The following is a 22,233-nucleotide window of genomic DNA, read 5'->3' on the forward strand; positions in this document are numbered from 1 at the left end:
ATGTAGGTAGGAACTGTATGCATTGCTAAGGTTAATTTAAATTGGCTATGCTCAAGTATGTAGAAAAGCTAATGTCGAAGTAGTGTATGTGAAATCAACCTCACAATAAGATGTGTCTATATTACAATTATTAATGTCATATTTCAAGATGATTACATAGATATTACAATATGCTTGGTTGAGCTGGAGTTCATTATTGAGCTTACATGTTAACATCAAAGTCATCTGAAGAACGAACCCAAACCTTGTTGTTTTTATTAATTGCATTACATAAACAGTAAGCATTGGTAACACAACTTCCAAAGTTACAGTATAATAAAAAGGACCCTGACTCGGACAATACACAATCCAACATGTTCAACAGAAGAGAATCAGTTATATCGTTTGTACACATGGTACTTTACATATATATCTGTTTGTTTAAGGTGTCCAGGTGATGCAGACAGGCTGGACCAGAGAGTGGGAGACAGAACTGGACTCCTCACAGCAGTGAACTTCAGCACAGGTATAAAGACTCTATTTTTCATACTGTACAAAGAATCAAGAAAGATATTGGTTTAAATGAATGAAGTATTGACTTTAATACACTGATATACATTCCATTAAACAATACTAAATACTAGATCACCTACACACCAGTGAAGTTGAGGGTTTTTTCCATGCAAAAAGTTACATTTAGATGTTAACAAGCAATATAATTTTGTCAGCTTTCTAATTTAATGTATTGAAGGCAAAGATATTTAACACAGTGAGAACTGCTACTCAGGGGCAGATCTAGACAAATATTCATGGGGTGGCAAGAGGGTGGCAGGAGAATTTGAGGGGTGGCATCCCCTGGCAGAAGTATATTCTGATTTAATCGCAGTCATATCAATCAATGTTAACTTGGAAAGCCACAATATTGATATTTTAACTCAATAACATTAGGTGAGATTATTGTGGCACATCAGTAAAGCCTTAAATATAAATATATAAGGTGGCACACGTAATTTAATGAATTTTAACTGAATGAGTTGGTTTAACTCTTAGACCAGCAGGGGTACCAAATATGCAGACTGCTGCAATAAATACATTAATTAACTGTCTCATCAATGTGTGTCTTTATGAATATGATAATATTAACAATCATATTATTCCTATCAGCTGTCAATCACTGTTATGATTCACATCTTCAGTGTTATTATTAAATAAACTATATTTTTTATTAATGATGAACGTTCCTCAAGATGCTTGCTCACCCTCCTTCAAATTTGAAAGACCAGTAATTACTATCATAATTCAAAAGAATCAAAGGAACAGTTCAGTTCCCCACAACTTCATTGCAAACAGTTACAACCTTGACTTTACATCAGAAAGAACAAACATTAAAGAAATGACTAACTGCATCAGTTAGGGTTAAAAAAAAACTGTGTATTCAGCTAAAACATACATCGCTGCAGTTATTATCCAGTGGAATACCCGTACCTACTGGCTCTTCTTTGTCATAGTAGACCGCAAACAGTTGCGGCGCCAGAGTATTTGTGTTGGGTAATCTATGGTAGGGCTAACCCATACAGTGGTGGGGCTCAAGTCAGTATTTGCAATGTAATAACATACAGGCTCCCCTTGACAGTGAAACGCCACGCGTGAGGTTTAGATTGTTTCCCTGTCTCAATCCAAATTGAACTGTATGAAATAAAAAGGCACATTTGTCTTGTAGTAAATAAAAAGGGCGACCTGGAGCCAATCCTGCAATTTCCCCACAGGTCAAAGAGTTGAAAACCCAACCCTTGAAGGGGGGTCTGGGGGGATTCTCCCCCAGGAGATTTTTTTAAATACTAACATCAAATACACATTCTGGTGCTCTCTTAAGAAGAAAAATAAATAAATATATATTACTACACGACGTATTTAAAAAAATGAATGTCATTTTAGTTTTTTGTTACTTTGTTCTGAAAGCTGAACCTGCTGCTCCTCACAGAGAGGAGAGGGAAGAGGCTGTGTGAATTACTTTACATTGTGGATAAGGGTGGATAGCCCCCATTGTTCTGTGTGTCAAAATGAAAGACAGCCCACACACCTATCAATCATCAAACCGTAGGGTCTTATAGTTGTACCGATGTATATCGAGATGTACTACAGCAAAAGTATTCTCCGTCGGGACTTCCTGCAACAACACCACGCCGTTATCGTGATTCTGATTGGCCAGAAGACATTATCAAAGATGTTCTATTAAGAAGACGATCACTACGAGACAAAAGTTTTCAAAACCGTTTCTAGTCTTCGGTATTTCCAGACAAGTGGCTACTGAAATCAATCTTACTAACTGCTGTCTGTGCAATTTACTCCGCGCGAGTTGGCAGACTTTATTTTGCTTACTTTAACATCATTTTTCATGGTGGGGCTAAGCCATTTATTAGTATGGCTGTAGCCTACCCCAGCCATACCCTGACCGCAAATACCTCATTCCTTCTGTCTACTTGTATCCGAAATGCTTCTCGTTTTGCGCTGTCCTCCCGTTCAAATGAAATCGCCGCCAATCATATTTCCAAGCTCGCGCCAGGGGGGGGGGAGGAGTTACAAGGCTCGCGTCTTGTGCTGCATTCACTTGCACTCGGACATTAGAGATTTTCTCTCATAAATGTCCGATGAGCCACAACTTTTCTTTCAAAACAAAGCTGCCAAATGGGGTGGCAGCTGGGGTGGCAAGGCATTTTTCTGAGGTGGCAGCTGCCACCCCGTGCCACCCCGTAGAACCGCCACTGCTGCTAATATTTATCTCTCAATATTGTCTGTAAAAAACGTGGTAAAAGTTATTCTTTCAGTGAGACAACAGAGCAAGCTACAGTTGCACTACGTTTTGATAACAGTTCAATATTATTTTGATAATAACATACATTTCAATGTTGATGAACTTCATACTGTTCATTCATAATCTGATTTTCTTTGTAGCTCACTGTTGAAATAAAAAAACAACATTACAATTACAAAATAATTATATCTACACCCCCTAAACACACAAACACATCGCTTTCATAAATAACACACTTGTTCTGCAATAATATGTTTTATGTTTCCTGTCATTTTTTTTAGGAAAGGACATGCCTGAAAGACACAACATGTTCTCCTTCTCTGAGGGTCAAGAAGAACATCCAAGAGAAAAATTAAAAGCTGATGCTATGAGATTTTAAGACCAGTACACTAAGAAACTACTTTTATTGTAAAAACATTCAGCTGATCGAATTTACCTATTTCCACATCTACACTCCATCAGCTGATTATTTCTATTTGCCTCACTCTATGAGCTTCACATCACTTGTGCCTTATACCGCAGAGTTTGCAACGTCACAAATAAATGGGGCCAATCTTCAGTAAAAATAATGGACAAAAGGAGTGCAAATACAAATACAATTTATTGAAATGTGAACCAAAACTTAATCAAACATGTTTTAAATAAAAAGCACATATGGACAGAAGGTGTAAACCTATTAAATGTATAAGTAAACACATTTAGTCAAATAAAGTGACAGACTAGGCCTGTGCAGTTGGTATCAGCTTTGCCCAGTATGGGCTCCTCCATCAGGCCTGGTCCCCCTCGCAGAGGAAAGACCCTCAGTCCTCTCCGGGCCAAACAAACAGACCATCACACGGAGGTGTCTCCCTGAAGTCTCTGCAGCTTTCTGGACACCACGCTATCTCAATCCGTCCAAACTGAATATGAGAGGGGGAAAATGAAAATAATAAATGCTTTAGACAATAAGAAACATAAAGTTGACTGTTGAGTTGCTCAGTTTTTTTAGATTGTCAATACTATTGCTGTATAACTAATATATCTGGTTAAGAGGCACATTCAAATAAAGATTGGTCTTTAAATACATGTTGTCTTTTGAATTGTTTGTCTAAAGTCAAGGATCTAGAACTGGTACTTAGTTTTAATGATACAGTCTGGTTATTCTGCTGTTTGGAGGAGGCCTCACAGGTAAGAGCACTAACTAGCTACCATCACATGTACCTTAGCTTGACTTAAATGTATTAAACGTATAGTTAAGTGATATCAAAATATAAATAACTAATGTCATGCAAACATATTCATATTTGCTTGATTCCAGTGTTGAATTTAGCACAATTGCATACAAACGTTAAGGGATTTTAAGATTCTGAAGTATTATGCTAAAAACTCAATAACTTAGATTATTATTTATAGTTTTGCTGAATAGTTTCATGTCCGCTTACCTTAGAAACGTAAAATGCCACAGCAGTGTGCAGGTGGGGAGCAATGTTAGCTTAGCTTGGTAGCTTCAGCTAGCTCTGGAACTTTCAGTTCGGTGGCAGCAGGTCCCGCCTTGGCTCCGCCTATTTGCCCTTATTTGGAGCAGGCTGGAGTTGAACTCTGACGTCAGTGTCGAGCCGTTAGTGGCCGACTCCGCCTACTAAGGGCTTCTCGGCAACTCTGCAGAATCCTATGGGTGACGTCACAGACCCTACGTCCATTTATATATAAAGTCTATGGTTTAACCTTAACCAAATCCTACTCAGGTGCTGTGTGAACTCGTTTTCTATTGATGAGGGAGGTTCTCGTAGTACTGGTGGGCCACTCTTGGTAGTACTGGTTTCATTGCCTGCCAGTCATTGTATTTTCTGAGAGTAATAGGCAATTGGGCAGGAAAGAGTGGGACCCAGTGGACCGGTTCTTCAGGGATGCTGAGTCGCTGAGGTAGGTCCTCCCAGTCAGACTCAAAATCCAACTTGTGGCGGATTCGACCATCTGCCAAGTACTGGAGAGCCCGAAGGTCATGGACTGGGGACGCCAACTTTTCTGCCTGGTCGAATTTTGGTGACACAGGCCCCAGATAACTTCATGAAGTCACTGTGGTATAGCTGGGTCACCTTGTATGGAGATGGGTGCAAACGTGCAATCTCAAAGATGAAAATGTAATCACGTGGAGTGTGAATATCTTTGATGGTACGCCGTTCAATGAGGCTATGCATGGAGTCGCACTCCATATGTGTGTGCCCTGCAACCAGAAACTTTTGTTCTATGGTGACACTATGCTTCATGGCCAGATCTAGGTACGCATTTGTGATGGGACAACATCGATTTTGATAGCCGCAGCCATCACTCCAGACTATGACCTTTTCGATGTTTTGGTTGGCGTCTAGGACTGACTAAAAGTGCTTACACTGCAGATGGGCAAAAACCTCGCTGCTGAGGGAGCCCTCATACTCCTCCCAGGCGTAACAATACCCATATTTGTTACCCAGGTTGAATCAAGTAAAGTTGTGCATCTGTAATTTAGTTTTGTAATACATCTTGCTAGCTTTTGTCTTGGGACACAGAAGAACGCTCTGAAGGTCCATTGTCCACACTGAGAGTTTGTCACTGGATTCCTGTTTATCTTTAGCTTTTTCAGCTTGAGCCTTTAATTTCATGTGAGTAGTAAGGGTATCCTGATCTATATTTCCAACCTTGGCGCCGATACATACATCACACTGGTCTTTTTTTGGTACGAACACAGAGTATTTCTGCTCACTGAACACTTTTCGGAAATATGTCTCATTCACAACACGTGCTCCACTTTTACCAGCAGCTTTCTGGTATTCCTTGTGAAGGTCACTTAGAACTGTTCCCGGCTCCACAAACTTCTTATCCTGAAAGGAGGGAACCTGACGGCAGTAATGGGATGGAACAGTAGGCAGCCCAGAGAGCCATTCTTTCAGGAAGGTCTGGTCAGCATCTGATATGGGCATATGTGGACCAGTCTTATTGATCTTGGGTTTGGGCGGATCAGTTTTGGTTTTCATGTCCACAGTTAACCATGATCCGATGGTTCTGGGGGCAATGCCAAGGGTTGAACAGAAAATAATCTTACACACAGGTAGTTTACATCTATCTGCCAGTTGCAGGTGGTATGATAGGGACGTTTTTCTCCTTGATGCAATACCACCTTTCCTCTGCTTTATAGGCACATTTTCCACTAAAGTCTGGATATACAGCTTGCGTGTCTCCCAGGAGGGCATGGACCAGAAATGTTTGAAGATATCCGTTCTCTCTTCTTCACTCAGCAGTTCACAACTTCGTTTCTCCGACCTTAAGCAGTGCTGTGATGTGCAGGGTGGGCCCATGGTCTTTGGCTGCCTCTCCTGTCCCGTTGCGTTCTTGTAACTCTCCCCCTTAAGGCGCTTCTCTTTTATCACCTGTCGCTTCCACATATGTGACCTTGGACGCTTATGACGTTTAACAGCGGGAGCTTCAAGTACAGCCTCTTCTTCACTATGTTGAGCCGTGTCTGCATCACTATCATCATCTGGGCGGTCATCTGTCTTAGGTCTATAGTTTTCATCCAAGACAGAGTCAGCGTGTTCACTTTCTGACCATGAATCAGGATCAGAATCAGCTCTGGAGGCTTCATCGGCTGTTTATTCTTCAATCCGTTGTCCGCTGTCTGTCATTTCCTTCTTTCTCACATCTACTGTCATCTAAATCCTTCTCTGAGTCCTTTTCTAAATGTGTATCAAGTTCATTTCCTGACCCTGAAGCAGAAGAAAATAAAGTTGCTGAGTGTTGCTACTTCATCATACCTTGTCGCAGAAATGTGATTAACAGTTCCTAATCCCTTTCATTGACTGAAAGTACATTTAGTGTCTAGAAAGTTGAAGAAATATGAACTAGCTCACCAGATGAATCAAAAAGAAGAGCTAATGCTTCACTTGTGGTCAGCAGAGCCCTCTGTCTCATGCGGTCCGCCATCTTTGTATGTAGCGTCAAAAATGCCAAAGTCAAAGAGATGACTTAGGCAGATAGTGATTTTGGACTCTAAAATGCGTTCTGATAGGCTGAGGACATAGGCAATAAGGCAGGGTGATGCAGCAGTGGTAGGAGAGTAAAGTTAGGCAGATATCACAATTTGGCCAAAAAATGACTTAGGCAATTATGCTGTTAGGCTAACGCAAACACCATTTGTCATCTTTTTCCGGAGTTCATATTTCAGGAGCAGCCAGACTCCCGCAGTCCTGGAATGTGTTTCACTACAGGCATTTCATTGATTGTTTGTTTTTGAGCTAGGCTGTTTTTTTTTTTGTCTACAAAAAAAGCTAAATTACTTTTGGAAAAGGTCTGAGTCACAGAATAAAGTAAGAGCGCTTTGGGTTACTTTACCACATTTCTGTTTCCCTATTGTTATAGTTTTATCTGATAGCACTGTCTGTTCCACAGGACCACCCCGAATTGCCTATAAATAACCAGATAAAAATAAGCAGACAGCAGTACACATGTTCAGGAAGACAGCACCAGTCAAATTGGTAGCATTTTGAAAAGCCACATTGTTTTGATATGTCTTCTGAACAGAAAAGAAACTGCATGACAGCCCGGATAGGTCCAGCAACACTTACCTTTTCAAACGCTTGACTGGAAGACATTCTCAGGAAGATTTTGCTTGATTCTGGCAGGTGGAACAAGGGAAATAAAGAACAAAGAAATACACTCTGAATGCTCCATTTATCACATGCAGACAGAGCCTTATCTTAATGCTGCCTTTTGGTCCTTGATGTGGTCCGCTTCACTCCAAGACGCGAGCAAACGCTAATCCACCATGGGGATATCACGCAGCGTCATCTGCACACATTTCCAGGAGGATCCAAGTCAAGAACTGTGACTCACGGCACGGTGTAGGGCCACTTCACAACAACAAAAACGAATAGTTTTGCCATTGAAGAGAATCACAATAGAATCAGAAGACATTTGTCTGCATGGTAATGAAGTGTGTGACACATCATTTTGAGGCTGGGGGGATATAAATGATCATAACATGTCAGGAAATAAAAGAGCAGAGCCAGATCTGACATCCAGAGATGGCCAAGGTGAGTCTTGTACTGTTGTATTTGTAATGATTAGTCTGAACTGTAAAACCTACATTTTAATTTGCATAATACAAAAAAGACATTTCCTTGATAATAAAACGAAATATATCCTTAAATATTGCTTTTAAAATATCAATTTCTAAGGCAGGGATAAGGCTCTACCTGCCTATTGTCCAAATGGGACTCAGTGTATTCTAATCGTAATCCGGATTACATGTTTACCTTAAGCCTTTACCATAAATAAAGCAATTAACAGAATAGCACTTACTCTGGAGTAAAACCAGATTTTAAATTGGAACGGTAATCAGCTGTGACATTTACAAGTGTTGACAGAAACCCCCGCTTCACTTGAGTGACCAGGTCAAAAACTGAATTGTCTCACCATGTAAACATTGCTAGTAAACCGCTTGTTTACAAATTTAAATGAAGGATACACCATCCAGTGAACCCAAACTAATAAGCCATATTAAAGGGAATGTGACACATCGTTTCCGAGATGGACTGTACTGGCGTAGAGCCACCGTCACATACATAAATTAGATATTTTTAGCACAGGGAGCTGTGAAAAAGATGCATATTAACAGTGTTTATGCTACTTACTTAATAAACTTTGAAGGATCAGTAAGCTGCAGTGGAGGACCCATGTTGGAAATCCAACATATAAACCGCTTGGGTTGGCAAAGTGTTAAAAGTGCAGAGAAGTAATTAATTCCAATGTTCAATGAAAAAACCTGCTATTCCTATTTGTCGACTATGTTCAATTAAACAACCTGCTATTCCTATTTGTCAACCAGGGGCCATGTTGTCCTAAGAGTGGTAGACCATTACCTGGATAAGCTAATTTACTTAACCTGCATATTATAAAAAGAACAACATTGACTGGCTTTTAAAGTCATATCAGTTCCTATGAATTCACAGAGGAAAATCCAAGCAATTTTTATACTAGGGGTGCACCGAATGGGAAATTCTTGGCCGAAACCGATACGGAAAATATGAAACAGTTGGCCGAAAACCGAATGCCGAAAGGCCGAAAATGATTAATAGAAATATATATATATATAATGTATACATTTTTTACCAATGTTGTTCAGCTGCCTGATTATGGAAAAAGACATGATTATGGCAAAACTTAAATAATAATCACTATTATGGGTCCATAAAACATTTATTCAGCACTTTTGAATGCATACAGTACATTAATTCCAAGTCAAGTGCATTTTCTTTTCTCTGTAGGATAACTACAACAAAGTGCATTGAGAACAAAGCCAAGGTGCTTTAAAACTGCATAAACATCTAGGCCAGTAGGCCTACAACAAACTAGTGTAAATAAAGACTGTAACAGCCAGGCCTTCAACAACAACAACAAATGCACCTATAAGTTTGGTAACCTAACGTGTTGTTGTGATGATGTAATCAAAACGCGGCGACAACAAGCACGGCGCACGACCATGCTCGCGGCTGGCTCAGAGCCAACATGTCTGCTGCTTGGAGATATTTCAAAATATCAGAGAAAGAGGCGCGGATTGCGATTTGTAAAACGTGTTCAGCTAACATTTCTCGAGGGGGTGTAACTGCAAAGACTTTCACCACTTCGGGATTACTCCACCACTTGAAATCAAAACACCCGGACAAATATGCGGAGTATGATCAACGTAACCCTGTTCTCTGACATTCGGCAATATTTCTTCGGCCAAAAGCCGAAAGGGCCTTTTTAACCATTTTCGGCCGATAATATTCGGTGGCCGAATATTCAGTGCATCCCTAGTTTATACAGGACATTTCAATGCTCATGGAAAGTTGTATTAGGCCCTATTATTAGACTATTTGAGAACTTGCAAGGACAACTGACAACAGAGAAGATAAATTAACCGTTGGCAGGTTTGAGGGAACAGGTCTGTTTTTAGTTGCTGCAGACTGTTCACCATCTGTTTTGTCAATGGATTGCTCATAGCTACTGAATGTTTCCAGAATGTATTTGAAAGGTATGCACCAAAATAAAGTGAAACATTTGGAGGTGTTGTTATTAACGTACTGCAATGTTTTCACACAAAAAGGGTACTTTTTTGCAGATGAACTAAAATGAGTTGACAGCCCAGACAATAGGCTGTATGACAAATACCATATTAAGCTAAATAATTACACATCAGCACTTTGTGTTAACTTACCTGCTGCAAAATGACTGTCAGGATTCCTGTATTCAAATAGCAAAGGAGAAGACGTGACAGTGGCTGATCAAGATTAGAGACGGCATGAAAAGAGGATGAAAGAAGCAGATTTTCATAATTTATCTAAGGGTTGCAGACATTTGCATACAAAATGCATTTGATTCATCATCATTATCTCCAAGCTGCTGTCAACAACAAAAAGTGACAGTGTCTGTTTGCCTTTTATGAATGTCATTATAAATGTAATGTAACACATGTTTATTGTATTGTAAGCACAGTATAATGTACGCTTAAAATGTGATGGGGTACAGATTATTGCAGTTTAGCGTAATTTTGAAGTTCAATAAAAAGCTGATTTTCCATACTTTTCCTAAAGATAAGAGAGAGAAAAGACAAGAGTCAAAAACTTGTAAATAAGTACAGACGTGCAATAGATGCCGTGTGTAAATCGAAGAGATAATACATTTTACAGCGTAGGTAGACCAAATGTTAGGAAATGCATGTGTCTATAATAAGAAGATGAATCCACGAAGATGTCAAAAACAGTCCAGTGGGAGCCATCAGGGAAGCAACATGACGAGACCCAGGCAGGACCGCAGAGACAGGCCCGAAGTCCACGACTTAATCCAGAACTCAGGATAGGGGATCCAGGGCACAGGACCACAGCAAACATGATCAGCCTCGACTCCGGATCCCGGCGTAGATATAGACACAAAACAAGAAAATGTGGGGGAGGCTGGGTTAATCGGAACATGAGAATACACAGACACAGACAGACAGAAGGAAGAACCAGCACTCCGTTGGGATAGGTTGAGGGGAAAGGGTAGCAAGTAAGAGAGTGAGAAACAGAGGTGAAGAGGCACACGCAGGGAACAAGGTCCCCACTAGAGCCTTAATTGGAATTGGTGAGAGGTAAGGAGGTAAACTGTGAATACGGTCATAACACTCCCCGGCTGGAATAAGCCTCTCTGCAACCTGTTACCCTCTAATAAAACCTTGAGAGGTCAGAGAGGGAAAAGGTTTTGGATAAAGAGAAAATAGAAAAAATAGATCACATGAGTATGAGAAGTAGAGAGAGAAAATATTTAGAAGAATGAGAAGTAGTAATAACCTTAGTTTTAAATATAAGGTCCAAGTCGTTAGGATTTAAGTGAAAGAGCAAGAACCAAAATGTGGGTGAAGAGGCACAGCGTGTCTACGTCAATGCACTCTTATTAGATTATTTTATCAACTATAACCTTTATCAAAAGGGAAGGTCGTAAGCGTACTCTTAAAACGGATAGGCAGTCGGCCGCCAGAACACAAACTGGAAGCTGATTCCACAAAAGTGGAGCTTGATAAGAAAAGGCTAGAAGGCCAGAGAGAAGAAGTGAGTTTTGAGTGTCGATTTAAAAACCCCTAGGGTCTGGGCCGACCTCACATGGAGGGGCAGAGTGTTCCAGAGCCTAGGGCCAGCTGCTGCGAATGCTCGGTGCCCTCTGGTTTTGAGCCTGGTCTTGAACACTACCACCAGCAGCTGGTCAGCCGACCTTACGGCTCTGGCTGGGGTGTAGCGATGGAGGAGTTTGGCTATATAAACCGGAGCCTGCCCATTTAGGGCTTTGAAAACAAATAAAAGGAGTTTAAAATCAATTATGAACCGAACTGGAAGCCAGTGTAATGAGGCCAGAATTGGGGTGATGTGGTCACGCTTTTTATGGCCACTGAGAAAACTTGCTGCAGCGTTCTGCACTAGCTGCAATGCCTCTAATTGAGGCCTGGTCCATACCCACATACAGAGCGTTGCAGTAATCCAGTCTCGAGGTAACAAAGGCGTTAATAACCCTTTCTAGGTCTTTAAAAGATAAAAACGACTTGGTCTTGGCCAATAGTCTTATTTTTTTTAGCAGTGGCTGCACCACGGCACGTTTGAAGGCAGCTGGGACACATCATGAGCTAAGAGAGGTGTTTACAAGCAATAAAACACTTGCTCCAACTGATTCGAAAACATCTCTGAGAAGGCGAGAAGGAATGCTGTCTGAGGTGCAGTTTGTCGGCCGCAGGTGCTTGACTACATCCGAGAGAGAAGAGAGGGAAACAGGCTCAAAGTGGTCGAGGACAGCAGGGCACAGAAAAGGAGCAGGGTCTGGGGTAGCACTAGTGTGGGCCAGCCTAAGAGCAGATACTTTTTCGATAAAAAAATGTAAGAAACTTATCACAGAGAGTAGTCGATGGCACAATTGGAGAAGCATCACAGGGATTAATGATCCAGTTGAGGCATTAAAAAGAACCTGAGGTTTACGGCTGTTTTTGGAGATTAACAGAGAAATATGCTCTGCTTTGACTGCCGTGCGTTGGTCGGAAAGACAAGCACAAAGGATTTCTAAGGAGACATGGAGTTTATCCTTTTTCCCTCTTCTCTCTACACGCCTGCAGGTGCTTCTAGGAGCGCGAGTACTGTCATTGAGCCATGGTTCTGAGAGAACTTTGGTGCGTCTAAGCGTAAAAGGAGCAACGGAGTCCAGTATTAGTGTACATGTCGAATCAAACATGGAGATAAGATCATCCGCACTAAGAGCACAGTTCACCTCTAATTTACGGATCGGAGAAGTATTAAAAACATCTGAAAACTGTGAGGCAGTCAAGGAGTTAATTGAACGCAGGCAACGCGCAGGGGCACGAGATTCGACTCCTGCGGAAGGGATCGAGGTTGTAAACAGAACCGGTAAATGGTCTGAGATACGCGTTGCTGCACAGATTTCATCCACAGAGACAGACAGTCCAAACGATAATAGTAAATCTAAGGTGTGTCCTTTATCGTGTGTTGGGCCAGCCACGGACTGAATGAGACCGAAAGAATCGAGGAGATTTAAAAAGTCCCTAAACAGAGGTTTGGACTCGCAGCACACATGGACATTAAAGTCTCCGCAAATCAAAACACGATCATATTTCACCATGATCCCGGACAGAAAGTCAGAAAAGTCAGTGATGAAATCCTTATTGCACTTTGGCGGACGATACACGACTGCGCAGAGCATAGGCGAGGCCGGGTTCAGTTCAAAAAGCTGCAACTCAAAGCTAGCATAGCTAGTTACAGGGTAAAGCAATCTGCATTGGAGACTATAGCTCTAAACATTGATGCTATGCCCCCACCACGGCCGGAGGCATTGGGGGAGCTGAAGAAAGTACAGTCGGGAGGAAGAAGTTCAGAAAACGGTGTATACTCGCCAGCTTGGACCCAGGTCTCCGTCAGGAACATCAAATCCAGATCACGGTGAAGAAGTCATTTAACAGGAACGTCTTGTTTGCTATTGACCTAGCGAAGGGGTTCCCAAAGTGTGGGAAGGTGAGCCTCCCCTCAGAGAACATAATCACAGCTGTGCCCCCCCCTCCCTATCATTATTGTTGTTGTTGCTATAATGCAGGGGTATTCAATTGTATTTCAAAGAGGTCCAGTAAGAGAAAATGTCATAAAATGCTCTGTTTTCGCTACCTTTCTCTTTTTTGATTGGCTGAGCGTCACCTCTAGGCCTGTCGCGATAATCGATAAATTGACTTATCGTACGATAAATAAAAATGGACTCGATAACTTTTCTGAGCTCGATAAATTGCCGTTTACATAAAGATGTGACCAGAATTTTAGCCTGGAGCGCTGTGGCTGCCAGGCGCGCTGTGAGGGGCGGGGCTGACACACAGCCAGGTCAGGACACTCCGCGTGCACTTGCAGCAGCGTCGCAGCCAAATTAATAATAGAGCGACAAGCGGGAGACAACGTGTGACTTACTCGCGGGGAATTTAAAGTGAAATGGAATTGGTTACAAAACCTAACTACACATCTCGATTCTCCGGTGTGGCAGTATTTTGGATTCAAACCAAATCAACGAGGCGAACCTACGGACTTGAATGAGCCGGGCGGTGTGTCGCATTGGTTTAAAAAAGGTAGCGACAAAAGCAGGCAATACCACGCATTTTAAACCACCTAAAACACAACCACCCCATTCCGTTTTCCCAGCTGGGAGCAAACACGGCAGCTGGAGATGGAGAGCCCCCGCCCGACAATGCAAACATGTTGGTGTTCCTTGCTCGAAAACTTAGAAAAACAGATTTGGATATGGCCTGTTGAGGAATCTGGGTCTTTGACAGTGAACTGTACACTTGACTTGTTTTAAGGAGATTTTTTTTGCTTGTGAGATAATGTGTGCTCATATTTATTTATTTATTTATTTATATATATATATATATATATATATATATATATATATATATATATAGAGAGAGAGAGAGAGAGAGAGAGAGAGAGAGAGAGAGAGAGAGCTCTGTTTTCCAGCCTGACTCTATTTAATTTATTGTTTTGGTTGTGTGTGATTTAATTAATTTATTATAATTTAATTAATTTGTTTTATTTATTATATATAATTTATATATTTTAATATTATTTCACATTTCATTTGCAATGTTGAATGTTCAATAAAAAGTTATGTTTGAAAGGATGTACTTGAATTATTATTATATATTATCATTATGTCTAAAATGGTCTTAAAACGGCGCCGACAATATTATCGTTTATCGCAATAATTTCCAGAAAAATGTATCGTCCAATACAATTAATTATCGTGAAAGGCCTAGTCACCTCCTTAAAATATTAAACAATAGAGCTTTTTTAAACCTCTTTATCTTTATGATTTAAACATGTTGAGGTTAAGGATGGCAGCTTCCTCATACGTTGCACTCGGAGAGAAATAGTTGAGACGGAGATGTCTTTAGCAACAGGGAGGAGTAACGTTTCACCAATGCTGTGAGGTTTACCTGCCTTAGCTATCCGTAACGCCACTCGGTATAATGCTTCGGGTGCCTTTGTATTCACAGTGCTAAATGTGTCAATTACATTTTTCTGTGACTGCAATTCCTTGAGCTTCCGGTCAAAAACTCCTGTGGCTTGGTCACCAAACATGGGTGTTTCGTCTCAATATGACGCCAGAGTTTACATGGTCTCATATTGTCATTAGCTAGCACCTCGTTGCAGATAACACACTGTGGCAGTGGAGTGTCATCAGGACCGGTCCATGAAAATCCTAGCTTCAAATAATCATTGTCATACTTCCTCCGTTTTCTGACAGACGATGTCTCCTCTCTCACTTTAGGTAATTTCACTAAAAATCTATCCATATTTTGCTGCTCGCATACATTTAGCTGAAGTTAACTAGCTAGATTTCACTGTTTCTCTTAATTTTTTTCTGGCTCCCTTGAAGCTCTCAGGCGCCTCCCAGGGGAGGCGCGCCTCACACTTTGGGAAACCCCGGACCTAGCGTTTAGCAAGGCCATGCAAAGTTTTCTCTCCAGGCTGGCCGAAGGTGTAGTGCGTCTCAGCTGACGAAAATGTGCGTGTTGATCGCAGCATGGTCCGGTAGCAGTCAGTCGGGCAGGAGGAGCTGCCAGCGGGTCAAGCAGAGGCCGCAACTCCGGAGAGACAGGGCGAATCCACGAACCCTCAGATGGCGTGTAGCGGGAGGGCCATGACATCTGATGCGTGGATAATTCCCAGAAGAAGCCGTCAGGTGTGCTTTTTGATGGACAAGCGCACCACCACACTTTCCCCATCGTCTAAAGCGCTTTTGGTGTGGCAGGATGCGGGGCAACCGGCACAGGTAGGTGGGAATATCCGACAGTAGATGGGGGGGAACTCGATTTACGGTTGCCAGATGTAGGTTTGGGCAGAAGTATAAACTCCAGTGAGTGTCTGAGGTGGAGGAGGGCTTGGCGATCATAGACGAGCAGAGCAGAGACATTTTGACATACATAGAACAAAAGTAGGATAGCTAAAGGCCAGTGGCTCCTCCAGAAATGTTTCATAGGGGTTGCCAAATGGGGCCACTGAAAATCTTGGGGTGGCCCACCAAAACCAAGAATTTAATTGTTGTAAAAGTATAGACTAGATGAAAAACAATGGCAAAGAGAATTACCTACTGATATACTTTGGTTTTTACCAAAGTATATATTTACATTTTCTGATACTATTAATCTGAAGTGAATATAATATGGATAGTTAACATTTTACTTCAGGGCTCGACAGTAACGGTTGCCAGGTTGCCATTGGCAACCATTCAGAAAAAATGTCAACCCCTTCTTGGCCTTTGGTTGCCATCAGTGGCAACCACTTTTTAACATGAAGAAATAAGGACAGCAAACAGCTAAATGTGTTCCCCAAAATAGATAAATGTTAATTATTTGTTGTATTAAGAGTGATATTTAATTCATGTTGTGACCAGTCGGAACCTGATACTTAAGTTGCACGTGCATTGGTGTGATTACGGAGCCAGAAAGCAATGCACATTTACTCGTGTGCGTGGTGCGCTGTGTGTTTGTTTTACAAAAGGTGGCGAAGCAAATTAAGTTGTTTGACTGTGGGGTAAAAAGTTCGGCCAACCCATCAACATCTCAAACGAATGTTCGAAGTGATTCAACTGATAAAGCACAAAATGAACCCGAACGAAAAGCAAAGAGGAAATATGTAAAGTCTTGGGAGGCGAAATATATAGAGTGGCGAAGTCCCTCCCCTTCCGGTGGACCTCCATGGGACCTTATTTCGGAAAAATTATGTATTGAATTCAATGGCGAGAGAAAGATTATCTTTCGATCCCGTTGGAATTGTGCCACGAATTACACATATGATGTTTGTCAATTTAAAAGATAATTTTGCAAGTCAAAAAAATAAAAATGTGTCGTAAAACTGTGAAGTAATACATTTGTTTGTGTGAAACGCTGAATGAACTACATCTCCAGTCTAGCAGAACAACACACGTCACCAAGATGGCCCTCACTACTGTCTTGTCAACAAAATGATTCATAGTCTTATATTTCAACAGTTTTACGACAAACTGTGACTTTTTTGACAATTCAAACAGGATCGAAAGATAATCTTTCTCTCTCCATTGACTTCAATGCATTATTTTTCCGAAATAAGGTCCCATGGACCGGAAGTAGATGGGCGTCCCCTTCCGGCTGAGCTCCATGGGACCTTATTTCGGAAAAGTAATGCATTGAAGTCAATGGAGAGAGAAAGATTATCTTTCGATCCCATTTGAATTGTGCCACGAATTACACATAGGTTTGTCAATTTAAAAGATCATTTTGCAAGTCAGGTTAGGTTAGGTTGGTGGCGCCACTGCTAAAGACAGAGAGCTGAGGGAGCGGCATGCCGACACAGGCGCTATCTTGAAATCCTTCTATACATATACAGTATGTTAAAACTTTTCTCGTTCTTAACATAGACTATTTTTAGGGTCGATCTTTTTTTTTTTAAATAGCAGATCTCTGTGACCTGATACAGTTTTTCGGCTTAGTGAGCGTGTGTCTCTGCTCCGATCAGGAGTTGCAGCCCCAACCGGACTCTGCTGCGGCTCAGCAGAACCACCCGACACGTCTTGTAACACGGAGCCCGTTTCTTTAACCATGCTAAATGTGTGTGCGCATAAAGCTGATTTATGATTGCTCATAATCCCACCGAATGTGGTGATGATGAATTGTTTACCATATGATTTACAGCAAACCTTTGGCCATAATCTTGCAGCCCTAAAAATGAACTGAGATTTCCACGCACATGTTTTAAACTATGCTAGTACACACGACCAATACAAATAACATACAAATGTTTTGTGTGTATATATATATATATATATATATATATATATATATATATATATCACTTAAGATGTACATTAAGTGAAGTTTAATGTTACTATTAAAAAGACGACGGATACAGGAGCAGTTGCTCTAAACATCTCCGATCATGCTATTTTTAGGCATATATTATCATATAAATAAAAATATCTAAAAACATATAGGCTATGATGTGTTTTTCTCAAAATACCAAGCAGATCCAACCTGATCTATACATCCCTCATATCCCTCTGTTTCAGCCCTGTTACGTAACGTCCACACGGTTCCGTCGCGTGCTTCAACGGAGGCGCTTCTATTGGGTAGTTTAGCCCTGAGCGCAGGATTTAGCTGAAAAAAGCTGAGGAAACTTTCTTAAAAGTTAACAGCATTTAATTAAACAAATGATACGATGATACGAATGAAATGTGCAAAATGGTGGCTGCCTCCCCATCGTTGATCAGCTGTTGGGGTGTGCTGGGGTGAAGAGAGATCGATTTCTCGCTTGCTTCAAGGGTTATCAACTGTAGTCTTCTCCTATTGGCCGGTGTTGACGGGGGCGGGTCCAAGGCACATCCTGTCGTTTTTCTGGTGTTAATTTTACAATATTCTAATGTCTGTGGTCATTTAAACATTCCCTAATAATAGTATTGCAGCGTCAATAAGTAAGGGTTAAAGACAGTGTGTTTAGTGTGCAACACCACGTGTCATTTCTCCTTAAAGGCACTTTCACAAAACTTAATATTAGCCACATGCTAATGCTAAATTGAAGCTAACAATATTTACTCGCAAAACAGGAAGTTATTGTGTGAACTTCTGGTTTTCAGAATAAAACAGCTTTAAATTAAATTTAAATTTAAAATTAAGCCATTTCTTACACTTCCCATTCACTTTGAATGCAGTGTTCCAGCAGGTTTCACCAACTCAAATTTATGATTTTTTAAGACCTTTTTAAGATCCATTTGAATAGAACTTAAGACCTATTTCACGGCAAGAAAGTATGAAGGAAAATGTCTATGAAAGAAGAACGTCCCATAATAAATGTATTCCTTTTCAACATAAGAACGATGACTGAACATAACAGCATAACAGCAGGGTTGCCAACTTTGGGTACCTGGCTGGAGTGAGATTTTTACATCATGGGTTTAATTACGCATATGCGCACTAAATGACTGCTATGGTGTCAGTAGCGGGACCTTATCATTACTTTTCTGACCTCGATAAATTGCCATTTACATGAGGATGTGACTAGCAGTTTGAGAGGATGTACTTGAATATTGGCAGTCTAAACGGTGCCGACAATATTATCGTTTATCGCAATAATTTCCGGGAAAATGTATCCAACAAAATTAATTATCGTGAGAGGCCTATACATGAAACACACACACACAAAAAAATCTACAGACTTACTCCAAACTGCCAAATGTATTAATTAACCTGTTAAGCCCCAAGGTCCCCGCCGGCGGGTACTTTTTTTTTCACAGCACTGTGGGGATCTTAATATTTAAGAACCTATTAATGTGTTATACCAGATTAGCGGGAATAATCTCAGCTAACTGACGATACAAACCATTTTTACCAAAACAAAACACAAGTCTCATAAGAAGCATCTAAATGAACCCTGAGCGAAAAATGCTAACACACTTTGGCAAAGAACTCAAGATAAAAGATACCCTTATTACTTATCGTAGCTGTACATACAAGATATCCGATTAAAGCTGAGGTTCCACAGATTATTTAGGTATATATATCGTCACTGAGTGATCCGAACTCTTGACAGGGGAAACAAACACATACATCACAACACGCACCTTTACGGAGCTTTTACGGGATATCGTCTCACCGTAGCTGTCAATCTGATCAAAAGACTTGTTCAATGGCTTTAAAACGAGAAAAAACGCGGCTGAATTGGTTAATCCATAGGTTGATAATGTTTCTTAGTAATAATTTTTTTAATTTATAATCCATAATTCAATTTGTATGTAAAAATCGGAGAGTAGCTTCCGGTCTTGGCTATGCGGCAGTCTCACACACACACATTACCAAATAAGGGGTATGTGGGAGTTCCCTCGATTCCATTGGCTCTGATGGTTAGAAAGAGATGACAATCAGCAAAATCGACCAAGGGGGGCCAGAGATATGGAAAATCCACCCAAATGACCCCAGAAGTGTTTTCTTTGTTGCTAAATCTCTCTAAAAAAGGTCAAATTTCACTTGTTTTGCATCAATGTTGATACAGGGTACTTATATGTTGTAGTTTGGACCATTCCATCATTCAAGGGTGGTTTTCACTATAAGTAATTTATTATTTTGGACGGACACAATCATTTACATTTTTTTACTGTGTTCAATCTGATTTACTTTAAAATAAAAACATTTATATTGATTCTGACACTTCTACATCCAACTCACAGGTGTAACCTTGCTTTGACAAAAAATATTATTAATTTAACCCTTTTAGAAGGGAAGATATGGTCATTTGTTCTGGGAATGTCATTTTCGAGCCTGAGACCTGAAAAACAGGCTCGGGGTTTAACAGGTTAACACACTCTCACTCTCATATACTCTTTGACTCTATTTTGGCCTAGTAGAACAATAAGCAGCAGACTTTTACTTTGTTATAATTTCTACTGGATCTTAGATCTGCGCATGCACAATACGGGTCGGATTGACCAACCGGCTCCCACTGCTCTGCTGTCTGCCCTCCTTACAAGGACTGGTAGACGTGAACATATTACGCCTGTACTCGCCTCTTTACATTGGCTACCAGTCAATTTTAGAATACAATTTAAAATGTCATTGTTTGCATACAAAGCCCTAAACGGTTTAGCCCCACCGTACCTGGCAGATCTTTTAAAACCATACACACACACGGTCACTGAGGTCTGCTGACAGATTCCTTCTAAATCAAGGTTAAAGCAGCGAGGAGACAGAGCCTTTGCTGTTGCAGCGCCAAAATTATGGAACGAATTGCCCCTCCAGGTTAGACTTGCTCCTGTTTTAAATCTCGCTTAAAAACCCACTTCTTTTCCCTTGAATTTACAGACCAGGTATGACACTTGTGCTTTTAAATTTGTTTTTTATCTTAATAGTGTTTTGTATTGTTTTTACGTCATGTAGGAGAGTTTTTCAGCCTGTGGCTTTTGATCTGGTTTCATTGTCTCGTGTTTTATATTTGTTTCATGTCCTGTCTATTTTTCATGTATTTATGCTACAGTTGTTGATGTAGATGTAGCACTTTGTTCAACTGTGCTATAGAAATAAAATGGATTGGATTGGATACAGCTAAATGCTGCTGTGATTAAACGCCATATCATGTTCCAAACCACTTCAAGGATTATTTCTGAAACAGTATGGAGCTCAAATGCTTATTTTCTTGAGGGTTGACTACAAGGTGAGCTCCTTTTTATATTTCCTGCTTTTGTACACATGTACTCTCTCCAGTACAGCTGTGTCAGAGTGTTAGCAATGCTTGCTAATGTCAACTCAGATCATATTATGTCCAAAACAAGTCGGGCATTGTTTCTGATAGCAACGTTTCTGATAGGGCCGTGGGCGAAAACCAGCCCACATTTCCGAGAATACGTCATATCGGATGCAAATCTGATCAACTCCGTACCCCCGTTTTTAGAGATGTGAGCACGGAGGAGAGAAGAGAAGAGGGTTTTATTTTCTAACACTTTGTGAGTTCCCTGGCAAACCGGGGACACATATTTATGTATAAAAGACATCGTGCATTTAGCATAATGTTTATATGGCATCATTTAGATTAAATATATTCTTATAATTAACCTGTTAAGCCCGAAGGTCCCTGCCGGCGGAGACCCTGTTTTTTTTTTCAGGACACTGTGTCTCAGGGGATCTTAATATTTAAGGACCTATTAATATGTTATACCAGATTAACGGGAATAATCTCAGCTAACTGACGATATAAACAATTTTTACCAAAACAAAACACAAGTCTCATAAGAAGCATCTAAATGACCCCTTAGCGAAAAATGCTAACGGATATTGGCTCAGAACTCAAGATAAAAGTACCCTTATTACTTATCGTAGCTGCACATACAAGATATCCGATTAAAGCTGAGGTTCCACAGATTATTTAGGTATATAGTATCATCACGGAGTGATCCGAATTTGCGACAAGGGAAGCAAAGACAGACATCACAACACGTACCTTTACGTAGCTTCGAGGGAGATCGTCTCACCGTAGCTGTTAATCTGATCAAAAGACGTGTTCAATGGCATTAAAACGAGAAAAAACGCGGCTGAATCGGTTAATCCATAGGTTGATAAAGTTTCTGGGCAATAATTTGAATTATTTATAATCCATAATTCAATTTTTATGTAAAAATTGCAGAGCAAATTTAGCTGCTAATGGTAGCCACCAGAGTGGCTGCTGCTTCCGGTCTTGGCAATGCAGCAGCCTAACACACACACATGACCAAATAAGGACTATGTGGGAGTTCCCCTCGATTTCATTGGCTCTGACGGTTAGAAAGAGATGTCACATGTCAAAATCCAGCAGGGGGAGCCAGAGATATGAAAAATCCACCCAAATGGCCCAGAAGAGTTTTTTTTTTGCTAAATCTGTCTAAAA

General features: G+C 40.7%; 1 protein-coding gene across 2 annotated transcripts; it reads right to left on the reverse strand.

The window, feature by feature from the left end:
* Positions 1–435: 435 nt before the first annotated feature.
* Positions 436–21,904, reverse strand: LOC307047658 (uncharacterized protein). 2 transcript variants are annotated; one of them, XR_013810518.1, is made up of 2 exons: positions 4,213–7,932; positions 436–3,690 (listed from the first exon to the last, which is right to left on the reverse strand). XR_013810518.1 is itself a non-coding variant. In XM_079694748.1 (2 exons), exon 2 carries the CDS (start codon positions 6,187–6,189, stop codon positions 5,248–5,250), a length of 942 nt encoding a protein of 313 aa, XP_079550874.1. In that variant the 5' UTR covers positions 6,190–7,418; positions 21,811–21,904; the 3' UTR covers positions 436–5,247. The 2 variants fall into 2 exon arrangements, 1 of the variants encoding a protein (XP_079550874.1); XM_079694748.1 differs by adding an exon at positions 21,811–21,904 and having other exon boundaries at positions 436–7,418.
* Between the last annotated feature and the right edge of the window lie 329 nt (positions 21,905–22,233).

Source organism: Notothenia rossii (genome assembly GCF_949606895.1).
Source record: "Notothenia rossii genome assembly, chromosome: 7".
NCBI lineage: Eukaryota > Metazoa > Chordata > Actinopteri > Perciformes > Nototheniidae > Notothenia > Notothenia rossii.

What these genes read in the sequence shown, in the direction of transcription:
- LOC307047658 (XM_079694748.1), bottom strand. Translation starts at nt 6,189, where the DNA reads ATGTGGAAGCGACAGGTGATAAAAGAGAAGCGCCTTAAGGGGGAGAGT.